This window comes from Dermacentor albipictus, chromosome 2, assembly GCF_038994185.2.
Source record: "Dermacentor albipictus isolate Rhodes 1998 colony chromosome 2, USDA_Dalb.pri_finalv2, whole genome shotgun sequence".
In the NCBI taxonomy this organism is placed as follows: Eukaryota; Metazoa; Arthropoda; class Arachnida; order Ixodida; family Ixodidae; genus Dermacentor; species Dermacentor albipictus.
Genome location: NC_091822.1, coordinates 47285304 through 47297830, shown reverse-complemented (window position 1 = coordinate 47297830; position 12527 = coordinate 47285304). Strand labels below are relative to the sequence as shown.

Genomic DNA, 12527 nt, shown 5'->3' with positions numbered 1-12527 from the left:
ATTCGTGCGCGCCCATGGTCATTTCGCGCTGCAAGAAAAAATAGGTACGTATTTGTGACGAATGCGGCTACGACTAAGGCGCACCGAAAGGCACTTCTTTGCTTGTAAGAGCGCAGCCGCTTCAACTGGCGCTTCTTTTAATGGTTTCGTTTTAGTGACTCCGGTATGACGACGTAACCGTCGTGACAGACGTGGTTACGCAATGCATGTGTGCCATCATATATTTGCTTTCACATTTTTTTACTTGCGCAAGACGCTGATTTGGCACACCAACAACGGTCTGGCGTATTAGCAGCTGTCGAGTCATCATGAACGCTGCATCGGGCATAGCTTTAACCTACCGTATTGCGGTAACAGGCATCGCATGAAAACCGAACACAGTCACTAGTATGACGCTGATAACATGCACAAAATAATACTGTTTAGGCTAGCCCCATTTCAATAATTTTACATGAGTGAAACATAATTTTATCAGATATGCTTGTGATGTCAAAAAACTAGAAACATCACCTTCTTGCACAAGCCGAACGACACATCTGTTAGATTGCCATTTTTACAAAGCTTGAACATATTAGGCTTCTAAAAGCACAAAAAATCATGTCCATTCCAGCATCTGGGGAAAAACAATTCAGTTACACCAACTAAGAAAAAATTCACAGACCTTTAGTTTCTTTCAGGTAGGGCAGTACTTCCTGTGTTATGTGGAACACGGAGCGCAGGTTTGTGTTAAGTTCGGCATCAAATTCCTCGAGCGGAATTTTCCCTACCCGACTGATTGTCGCTGACCCAGCACAGTTGACCTAAAGAAAAACAGAACAGCAGACATAACGCTCTAAAACCATTCTGGTTGTTCTGTCTCAGTGGTGCGCTGAAACGGAGAGTGTTGATTACATAAGTAGCTGAGTAGTGCGGCAGGCAGACATACATATAATCAATTTCGTTGTTATGAAGCTGATCAAATTGCTATAATACGGGACCTTGCGTGGCCGTGTTGCTTGGTAGAGGCCAAATTGCCCATTCTTTCGCCTTGGAACGTGAAGTTCGGAGAGTAATGATGCTTTTTAGAACTGCTCGTGTGAAAAAGGAAAATAGGCCAACAATCGCGGTACTTTTATTTCATTTTTGCAAAAGAAAAAGCTTGTCGGCACTTCGACTAGCCGACAGTTTGCTTCCGGAGCTCCCCATGCAACTTTCAGAAAAGTACTTTTTCTATGCGCTTTTCACCATCATGATCACATCATGAAAATTTAGCTTTCGTAGCCTCGGACGGCTGCCTAGCAAGCCACAATCTTAACAAGTGATATGAAACTGAGTCGTCATAGCACCGTCAGCCGATTTATGTCGAGTGCTGAACGAAGGCCAATTTCACCGGTCTTGTGCTGCTCATTATATTTCATGCCTGAACATTAACTAAGTTAACGACATCTAATTTTGCACAATCCCCGGTTGCGCTTCACTGCCCCACGCATTGCAAGGCCGGCGCAGCTGTATTGCTTGATCGTAATGCCAACTAGAGCATAGGATACACACGTTTGCTACATCGCTGTCTTCATGTCTCTTAACGTTACTCCTTACAGTTACGTCGCATTGATCTTCTGGCAGTCCTTACATTCTTCCCAAGCTTTATTTTTAACCTACGAATTAGTGCCCCACATGTTTGTACGGCTAGGAAGCAATCGTTGTACACTTCTGTTTTCAAGAATAGCGGCAAGCTGTGTGCTACGACTTGGCACTACCTACCGTATTGGCTCCAACGGATTTTTACTCATCTCTAGACTTCCTTCTTATCAGGCTCAGCTGCTAGTATTTGGTTTAAATGCATGTAATCCTGCTCGGATTCTACAGTCTGGCTGCCAAGTATAAATCACCGCTTTCTTGCGAGGCTATTCAAAACAAGCTTTATCGACTGCATAGTAGTCTTCAACACTGGACATACACTTTATTGGTTAAGGTCCTCAATCATTTGTTGCACGTAATCTCCTGAGTTGTAGAACAGGACAATGTCCAGGGCTAACGATACGTAGCTAACTTATTAGCCATTCATTCTCCCTGCTAACCATCATCTGCCTAATAGCTTCAATGCATGCAGTGAAGGGCATAGCAGATAATGTGCTTCCTTGCCTGGCCCCTTTTCTTATATGCATGTGCACGCTTTCTTTTTTGTGAATTAAGGTAGCTGTGGAGTCTTTATGGATATTTTCTACAATATTCGTGCATGCTTTCAGCACCATTAACTACGCAATACCCCCACGACTGCTGTTATTTCTACCGACTTATAGTAACTTATAAAAATCATACAGAGGTGTAAGTTGTACTCCGTAAATTAAAAATGGCAACGATATAGTCTATTGCACAATGCGCTTTCCTGAAACCAGTTTGTTTTCTTGCTTGACTGAAGTCAAGCGTTGTTCTCATTGTATTAGAAATTACCTTGCTGAATATGGTGTACAGTCTCGAAAAGAAAGCTAAAGGAACTCTAATTTTTCAAATATTTAGCCTCTGCGTTCTTCAAGGGCCCCTGAAACGGTTCGGACAAATTTTGTAGACGCGTAGGGTACAGCGTAAGTAGAGCATTCGCACGACAATTTAAGTGAAGCGTTACGTATTAATGGAGCTACCAGCGATTACAAGTTACCCTCCTCCCTAGCCATGCTTTTCCTCGTCAACTCGTTCGCCGAGCGATTGGGGCTAAGCTCCGCCTTCACTGGTTCCGCGTTACGATGCGGCGTGACATCGTCCACTTCCGGTTGTTTTGGAGCCCGCCCCCGCCCGCGAGAAACCTCTCCGCTAGCCGCTTGGCCGTCGACCGCAAGCGAGAGCTATCGAAGCAGCGTGCGTTGCGAGCATTCTGTCGTAGTGCCGAACGTGTCTGGTATTCCGGTAATCACACACTACCTGAAGATTTCACGGTGGAGGCTCAAACTAAAGGTGATGTAACTTAAGCGTAGACGTACGTGAGCTGCCTGATCGGTCTCTACGGTCCAGCTACCCGTTGGCGCAGAGCTTAACCAGCCAAAGAAAGTGTTAATATTGCTCTAACCAAGTGTAAAACATTTTAAACATTTACAAAAACAACGTGTTAATGATTACACTCCTGCGAAAAATTTGCACCAGCAGCAAAGAAGAATACATTTTGTTACTGCTACCGTGTGTGGTTGAGCTCTATGCCACCAGGTGGCTGCACCGTGCAGAGCATTCACATTTGCGCTTCTATTCATCCCCTGAAACGACACGCAATAGGACACGGCCAGGCCCTATCCCCTTGCGCTTGCGTTTACCCTAATACCGGACTCGCGAAACGCTGTTGCGTTAGTAATCTTCCAGTGTAATGTGACGGCCGCCATCGCGCAAATCCTGGCAACGATCGGATAGCGGCAGTCCGATGCGCTGTAGCCAGTCCGCTCGTCTGCTGGCTTGCAGAGGGACACGATGGCGCAGCTTGACATATTGCCAGTCACTACGTTTGCAGACCACAACGCAACAGAGTCGAATCATAGCGCTCGCGAAAAGACAAGCCGACACTGACAGTTGAGCTCTCGTCAAAGAAGGAGCACGCTGTAACACAAGCAGACGACACTTGCTGTGTGCCGGAAGTGCTTAAGTGTACGGAAAAATTGTTCTTGTGCATTCTCTTTATGTTACTTTCTTTAAACAAATTAACTAACATTCCAACTATTACGAACTTCATTTGTTTACCATAAAGTTGGAAAAATTATCGATCACTGCCCTGGTTAGCCAATCCGATAGCTCACCCCACTGACGTCATATGGGTGATTTCGGTCATATGGGTAGGGGCGGCTTAAAATTCCGCCGAGCAGTGTGCTGCGATCGGCAGCGATGTGCATTTTTAAAACCTTATACTAAATTACACGCTTTACGCGGAGCACTTAGATGTGACAATTAATGATCAGAATGACTTACTCTAACGACTCAGTACGCTTGTAGAAAATCGTCAAAATTGTTTCAGGGTCCCTTTAGGTATCAGTGAAATGTTGGCAGTCTCCTAACTATCAAGTATGCAACAAAGGTATGCAATAATTTTAAGTATATTATTTGTTCCAGTTTTGTATAAATCGATAGCGATTACATATTTTTTCAGGTTTTCTTCGATGCTTGCCTTACAAAGCTCTTCTGATCTCATCCCTAGTTACATATGGTGGTTCTATATCCTGTTCGTCACGACTTTCAATCAAGGTTACGTGGTTACTCTGGCTACAGTATAACTTAGTGTAGAAGTCGCCGGCTGCCTTTACTATTTGAGCGCAATTGCTGATGAATTTGGCCTGCTTACCTTTCACTGCCAGGTTTCCTTCTCATTGATTTTACGGTAACCTTTTTTTCCAGTGCTTTCTGAATAATTGCGAGGTAATAATTTCGGGTGACACACAATGTTTTCCTGTGTATCAGTTTTGACATATGGTTTCTTCAGCTGGAGGCTTCCATGGGTTGCCGTTTCCTAATTAAGTCGTTTGCTGCTTGGGAGAATTTTCCGTGTAGTTTCTTTGAAGCCTTACCCCCCACTCCCCATTGGGACATTTAAAATCCTCAAATGCATGGTTTAATTCATTTTCGCTACGTTGTGATTACATTTCTATTTTAAAGTCGTATATTTTTTCTTGAGCACTACTCTGAATTTACCTCCTTTTAACTAGACAACTTTTTGGTTGGCCTGCTTATCCTTGACCTATTTTCCTGTTTCCCGTCAGATTAAAAAAACCATTCACCTAGCTAACCTATGGTTTCTGCCCTTACGCTACTTCACACTTGTACATGTTGCACTAAGCAGGTGCAGGTACAGAACATGAGATCTAGTTAATGTCTCGTCTCCCTGTTAGCGCTTTTTCAGGCCTCCTTCCTGGCATTGCGCTTTCGTCAAAGGTATTAGTTATTTCGAGTCCATTTCTTATCGCAAATTCAACCTGCGCATCTTCACTAATATGCAAGGAATCGATGCTGCAGTTGACAATTACCTTCTCTCCGGCTTGTTTTTTTCCCCGCTATGGCAACGAACTGCTTCATAACTTCAGTATACTCAGTTTGTACCTTTTTATTGCTGAGTCAGTGTACTTGAGAACTGCTCTAGTTAGTCGGCATCATAAACATACATAAGAGCTTACGTTCGTACTGTCCAATGGGGAAATTAGAAACTCTTTGAAATGCCTCTTAGTAGCGCCGCCAGAAGCAAAAGACGCATTTAGCGCGCACCTATCAATGGTCGTAAAAACATGCACAACCATATATCGCATTCTAGATACAGTGTGTTGTTCCTTTCACTCAGCTTTATATCTACCTGTTCTAATAAGGTATATATTGATGGTATTCTATGCCTCCGTACCATAAACTAGATATTTCCGCTTTGAAGCCGCCTATTACAGTAATGTTCACGAAGAAGAAAGGAAAGACGACCAGGCATTCATTTCAACTGATGAAACAAAACTCACCACAATATCAATCCTCCCAAAGTGGTCTGCTGTTTGTTTAATAATGGCAGAAACGGCTTCCGTATTCCGAATGTCACTCGTGGTCACGAGTACCTAAAGAAGACACATGTTTCCAATCACTCTATTGTGTTATTTCGGCAAATTATCCTAGCCTGCCAGCTTTAAAACTGACATTTTGCGGCACGATACCACCGCGAAGTACGTGAAAAACAGTTATGACCCCGTTCACCAAGGTGCTCTGATGTGGTTTGTTCGTTTTTCAGGCTCTACATCGCGCAAAGCCTAATCTCGGAATTTATATGTACTAGTACAAAACAAGCAATCTTTGATTTTATTCCGAGAATAAAGATATCAGTTCTTCAACAAGAAGGGAAGTTCTTCCCGTGATGATCGAAAAAGTGTGAGCAGAAAAGAGAACATTAAATAAAAAATGTTTAATTGTTAAACCGTCATCAGTAATTTACACATGTACATATGGCTCTTTGCAAAAGGATGAATTTCAGAAGCTGCGATAGAAAGGAAAACGAATAATCAACTAAAAGTAGATGCTGTGTAGGTGTAATCAAAGCCCAGCTTGCGGTATGCAAAAGCAATACTACCCAACTTCACAGATTGAAGAACGACACTACCTAAAGACCAGCTTGAAGAACCAGTCTATGGGCTAGCATCTTAAAACCAAAAAGCAAACACACATTCACACACACACAGAAAGAAACACATCTCTTTCCTGTACAGCCACGGTTTACTTTGCCAAATAATTCTTAAGCCAGAACAAACAGGCTAGGCCTTCTCTCCGCAGGTGATACACACCACGGCATCTACACAACACATTCTCAATATGCGACTGTGACTTTCTCACTTGCGCACACTTCTGACTACATCACAGATGTCTAGCTTGTTCCCAGATTTCTGTGTTGGAGACGAAGAAGAGAGTGCATAGGCGTGCGAACAGATTTGAAGGCTGGGACAGTAATGCTATCCATATTTCAAAACATTCGCGGTAGACCCCAGTAAGACGTAGTAGTTCTGCGGAAACCCGCAAGGTGGAGAGAAGTAAACAATAAAGGGAAAAACAGACATCCACCCGTTCGTAGGAATTGCTACAAAGGAAACCCATACGGGTTCCTCGAAAGAAAAGCCTCATAGTTGAAGAAAAATTCGTCCTGGTCCAGGACTCGAACCCGGGACCACCGCCTTTCCGGGGCAGCCGCTCTACCATCTGAGCTAACCAGGCGGCTAGCAAATGGCAGGGCGAAGTCGAATTTGTCGACAACACGAAGCAAAGACAAGGGTTTGACGAACTAGTTCTGCGGAAACCCGCAAGGTGGAGAGAAGTATTGAATAAAGGGAAAAACAGACATCCACCCGTTTGTAGCAACTGCTACAAAGGAAACCCATATGGGTTTCCTTTGTAGATGCGGTTTCCTTTGTAGCTACAAGGAAACATACGGAAACAAAGGAAACCCACACGGGTTTCCTTTGTAGATGCGGTTTCCTTTGTCGCAATTGCTACAAACGGGTGGATGTCTGTTTTTGCCTTTATTCGACCCGAGTAAGAGCATCAGAAGGACCTTTCCAACATCGTTATATCATGCCGAAACCTAACATATGTGTAAGCAGCTTTAACACCAGAAAAGAACCTTGCTCTGGGTACTATTTCTGTTTGAAAATAGTGGCTCCAAAGGCAGGCAGTGGTAATTCAAAGGCTGAACCATGATGCTGCCTCTTTCTCTGTGTATATTCTGAAAAAAAGACGGTTAAACTACAAATTTAGAAATTTGTGGGACGGGCAAAGAAAACCGATTTAAGGCTTGTTCATCCTCGAAAGAAGCACCTCATTTCCGTGGGCTATCGCCAGTAGAAGGCCTCGGAAAATAGTCGCACCAGAATACTGGGTACAATATCTTGAAACAGTGTGTAGGCTCATATACTCTGCACACGACGAATTCCTGTAAATTTAGTAGTTTAGGAAATCGTGATGGCGGCCGTTGCTGCCCTTAATTCAGCAGACGGGTGAAGGTGGCGAGCGGATCCGCGGCTGGCGCAACCAGCGTTGCAGGCTTCTACACCGGGTCAGAGCGTGCCGTGCTTGCGCCGCTAGCATGCGTCGTGCAACTTTATTCTTTTTTTCTTTCGCAGCCAACTCGGAGCGCCGGCCAAAGCCTCCCGCGTTGCGGCATCAGTGCGCACTACAGCGCCCCCCACCCACGCAGAACGGCGATAAATCAAGTTAGTGAAACGAAATGTCAAACGGGTCCGTGGTCAGTCCAAGTAGCGCGATTCCGTTGAAAGCGAAGGGGACTAGCAAATCCGCAATTCCGCCCCAAATCCTTCCCCTTGTTGAGGCTGACAGTGGCACTGCTGATGAACTGTACACAGCCCGCCCGCACAAAGAGTGTGAAGGCAGACGCCTCTGCAGCAGTTCATGCACGTCATGCGAAACGAACGGAGACCGGGCGCTGTCAGCTGTGGGCACATGTCGCCAGCTCGTTCGTAATGCCCTCGCAGATGCGTGAGCCCTGGTGGACGCAGCTTGCTCACGCGTTTTTCCAGTCTTGCCCGACCCGCGGTCGACACCGCAAGCTGCGGTCTTCTGCGTTTGACCTCGTCCGTGTCACGACAAGAGGGTCGGACACGCACTAGCCAGAGCCTCGGCACTACTGTCAACGGCACTGGAGGTGAGTGGCGCTCCAGACGCCCAGGAAGGTGTCGTCGGACACCGTTAGATGACGGCACCGGTGAGGGTTGACGAAAGTGTGTGAGGGTCGCGGCCGGAGCCGCATCAGCCGATTTATGTTGCTTGGCAAGCTGTATGCGGGGTTACGATGCGAAGGAGAGGATGAGGTGATGGATGCGACACACCATCAAGAATCGCGTCGTGGGATATGGGTGTCGATCCATCTTACTTTTTCGGTATCGGCGGAGAACCTTCGTGCCTTGAAGTACCGGCATGCAGGACAAACTGGCACACTACATGGAGAGATTGCTCCATTTCTTGTTTTCACGCAGTACGCATGTTCTCGCAACCGGGCGTTTGCACACCAACCGGTCTGCCCGATTTGGTTTTGCCACATGTGCTGGAGGTCACGCAGGCAACTTCCTTGCTGCACTGCACAGGGCGCGAGGTGCGATTCTTAATGCAGGTGCCATTGTGGGATTGACTGGCGTTCACTTTTCGGCATAAAGAGCCGAGCTTGTTGGGGGCTGAGAAGACAGCCCGAACCCCAGCAAGCCCGGCTGATATTTTGATCCTGTTGGGAACGTCATGCACCTATGAGATAACTGCTAGTATTCATTTGCCGAGTTCAGACCGTGCCTTATCCCCGGGTGATCTGATTTCTTGAGTAGGAGCTTCTATCAATGAACAAAGTACGTCTTCCGGCCGCCCGGAATACTTGCTTTGTTCATTGCTCTGAGGCGCTGGATTTGGCTGCTAAATCTCTGGTGAATTTAATGATGGCAGGAGAGGGCAAAGGCATTCCTGAGGGCTTCTAGTGCAATGACACGCTGATCTGGTCTCGAGTGACCCGACGTGAAGGGAAGTAGGTGCTTCTTTGAGCGAGGAGCCTATTTCCAGCGGATATAGCTGCTGGTGAGGAGGAGCTTCAGATCACGAATGCGGATAACTCCTTCTAATGGCAGTTTATTTGTGAAGGTGAGGCCTTCGAAAATAGACGGGAAACGGAAGTGCGCGATGCGTGCTTGCACTGCAAGCACGCACCACCCAACTGAATGATTTTCTTCCTTGGCGGCCCGCTAAAAGCGTTGATCAAAGCACCGCTAGTTGCCGCGGTGGTGGGAACTACAGCAGGTTAAATACATATGTTGCATTCAGACAAAAGAGGAAACAGATGAACAGGGCCGTTGGCATTCTGCACTCTAGTCTGCAAGCTCTGGTCCATGGTCCTACTACAATGGAGTAATTGATGTAACTATAATGAAGGTCCTCAGGTACGCGACTCAACGCGCTGCAAGCCCACGTTGGGACAGTCAGGTCATGCCCGACCGCCGCATCGTGGGCCCTCTGGACAGCCTGTAGCTGCGCCCCGGCATCGGGGCTCTTGATAGCGGAAAGTCACTTGTCCTTATTGATTTGTTCTGTGCCTCGTAGAGAGGGGCGACGCCAGAGCACATGGTCTAGGCTAGGTAAGCCATTGCAGTGACTGCAAGAACTAGTGACATATGTGTTGGGATAAAGCTTGTGGAATAAAGCCGGGATGGGATACGAGCCTGTTTTCAATAATCTGAGGGTAAATGCCTGCGCTCTATTTAAGTTTTTGTGAGGAAGGGAAAAGTCTCTCCTGCCGAGATCTATGGAGTAATGGAAACATTATTTGTGTGCTCCTTTTGATGATCCATTTTAAAAGCTGTGCTGCGTTCAACGGCGCACACATTTAGTTTCAACAGGTGCCTTTACTACGAGTTGTTTTGCAAGTGCAATGTCCTGAGTTTCCGCAGCACTCCAGTCTCAGCAGCTGTGAAACATCCGCCGGGCCGTCAAGCGTACGATACTCTATCATTGCTGGCTATTTCGATAAACAAACCATGGGACAACGGCCTGAATAGCAGCAATGTCATTGAAGATCACCCAGGCTAACATACTAAGGTATGTGTGAATCCTATACTGATGGCAGTTTGACACCTTGGACACCATGCATGCTGGTGCCTCTTACAAGGAAAATTCACGAGCCGATTCTTTCTTGGGGATAGAGTGGCGAAAATGTGAACGCCGGCGGTGGACGGCCGCATGCTGCTAACGACTTCCGTTGGTGTGGGAAGTGGCCACAGCACTCTGACCCGTGTTTTGTGCACAAAAACAAAAGAACATCGTAGCTGACGATGACCTACGTGCCATTCTGCATCCATAGTAGCATACATCTTTGTTCTAGCCACAAATGAAAAAGCAAATGAGCAGAACAAAGAAATCTTCCCCGGTGATTATGATACCTCCTAATGGGAAAGTTGAGCGGGGTTCTATACGCGCTTTCATTTCGCGATGTATTGGCTGACGCGACCAATACATCGGCGGTTACAAACGGAGAAAAGTGTGGCGCAACTATCTAGCTAATCAGATGTCGAGAGTCTGAAGTGTGGGCGCGATTCACAGCAGCCGCTGCAGGCAGACCTCCGCTCATGCGGCGCGTCGGTACAGTGATGGTGCGTCGAACTATGGCACCACCTACTAGCCATGGTTGCCGCAGCTACGCGCGGCATTACGCCTTTCTTCTCAGCCTTTCGTCATACCCATCGCCTCCGCTTTCTGCCGAATGATTCCGCCGCACTTTCCGCCTCCCTTTCCTTCTTCACGCCCTCTTCACTATCACGATCTTTCAACTTACGCCGCGTTTCGCGTTTGCTTTCATCCTTCGCTGTGCTGGCATAGAGTAACATAGTAAACAAACAAGAGCGGACACTCAAGCCGTTTCGCGACCGAGCTATGGAACTTCGCCGATTCCGCTAGGTGGCAGAGCACATCAAGGAAAACGGGGCTGTGGTTGTGGCGGCGGATAGCAGCTTGACAGGCGGTACGACCACTGGGGCCGAATCTTATAACGGTTCGGAATACGAACCGTTCGCTTCGCCGCTTACGTCACTAAATCTGCCGCTCCCAAACCGGTGGTGGAAGAAAGGGAGGACGCGACCAATAGATGAGAGGGTGCCACCTGTGAAGTGTACGTCATTATATGACGAGCCAATCAAGGAATTTCAGAGTGTTTCTGCTTGCTAAATAATTGGTAAATATATATTAAATATTATACGCCAAGTTCTCAAGCATAAACGTGTGGTGCCGGGCGTTTACGCAATGCAGAAGTAATTTGTTATTATCATTCTTTTTCATTCTCAGCCGACAGGCGGTATCGCAAGCTTAAATGAGTTGGCAGAGCGCAGCGCTATATCGTCTGCTACCAGGAGGTCGCACGATGCACGCAACAGGAATGCACTGCCATCACTTCTTAAGTAGCGGGCGTGATAGAACCGTGAACAGGCTCTTAGGGACACCTTTACTACCCGACTATATCAATTTTCCTTCTTTTTTCAACCTTCGTGATCGGCTCGGACACGACTAGCTTGCCGCCACGCTGCCGCTATCCCTGCAATCTGCCCCATGGCGCGTCAACTGATAGAAGCAACGGAACTTGAAATGGGACATCACGATATACGGGCCCTGCGTTGTCTGCGCGAAGTAAAATCGAAGAGCGTAGTGCTGACAGTTCGCACTATGCTGTAAAATTGAGGAACAAAGTGCGGCACTCCAGAACTAGAGAAAAAACGGCAGCCAAATAAGAGATCTCCGAAATATTTTCCTGTCCTGACTGTATAGTTTTATCAGCCGAACGAAGGAAGCGCTGAACCAGCCTAGGTTGAACCCTTCTGATTGCTTAACGGCGATCTGCGAGCAATTTACGCTGGCGATAGCACTGGGAATTCGATCTCACCTGAAAATATCTTCTTGGCATTGGCTTTGAAGCGGAGGTCACGTAAAAGCTGACCCATCCCTTCCACCGGCCAACACAGTAATTGCAAGAGCAACTTTGTGGACAGTTTCGGCAGCAGATATCTAGGCCATTTCGATGAATGCTTCGCGTCCGACCGATCTCTGGGAGCTGCAGACCGGTGGCGATGAACCGCAGCTCGCAATATTCCTTCCTCTGCGTGGAATTACCACTGGTACGCTTACACCCGAGTCACCTCCATTTGATAGCGTAGCCTGCAAAAGATCTACTTAGAAAGCAGGAAAGGTCGGTGCAACTCATTATCCGTCACTTCTTCGAACGCGTATCGCACTTCCAGCCGTGGTCTACATTGAAAAGAGCAACGCCAAGCAGACGACGAAGGCAATAGCCTCCGAAGTAACCAACGCACGTGCGCTCAACGCCCGCGTGTCTCCGGTGTCGCGCGAGCGGCGCGCGTGGCCAAGGTCGCAAGCCAACAGCCAAGCCACAGCAACGGAACCAAAAACGGACTATCCTTCTCCGGTTCCTACGACCGATTAGCTGTGAAGATGATTGACAGATGCGTGACGTATTCATAAATTGCGATACCGCCCTGCTGCCTCTGACGACTTGTGACGTACCCCAAATTTTG

The 12527-nt window shown here is 47.1% G+C and overlaps 1 protein-coding gene across 1 annotated transcript in view; it reads right to left on the bottom strand.

Annotated features, from left to right (window-relative positions):
* Nucleotides 1–12527, bottom strand: part of LOC139055402 (3-oxoacyl-[acyl-carrier-protein] reductase FabG-like) — a 52021-nt gene that overhangs the window by 25937 nt on the left and 13557 nt on the right. Inside the window, exons 3-4 of the mRNA XM_070532858.1 lie at nucleotides 5442–5534; nucleotides 662–800 (exon numbers count right to left, since the gene is read on the bottom strand). Coding sequence (XP_070388959.1) covers nucleotides 662–800; nucleotides 5442–5534 — 232 coding nt within the window. The remainder of the gene's footprint in view (nucleotides 1–661; nucleotides 801–5441; nucleotides 5535–12527) is intronic.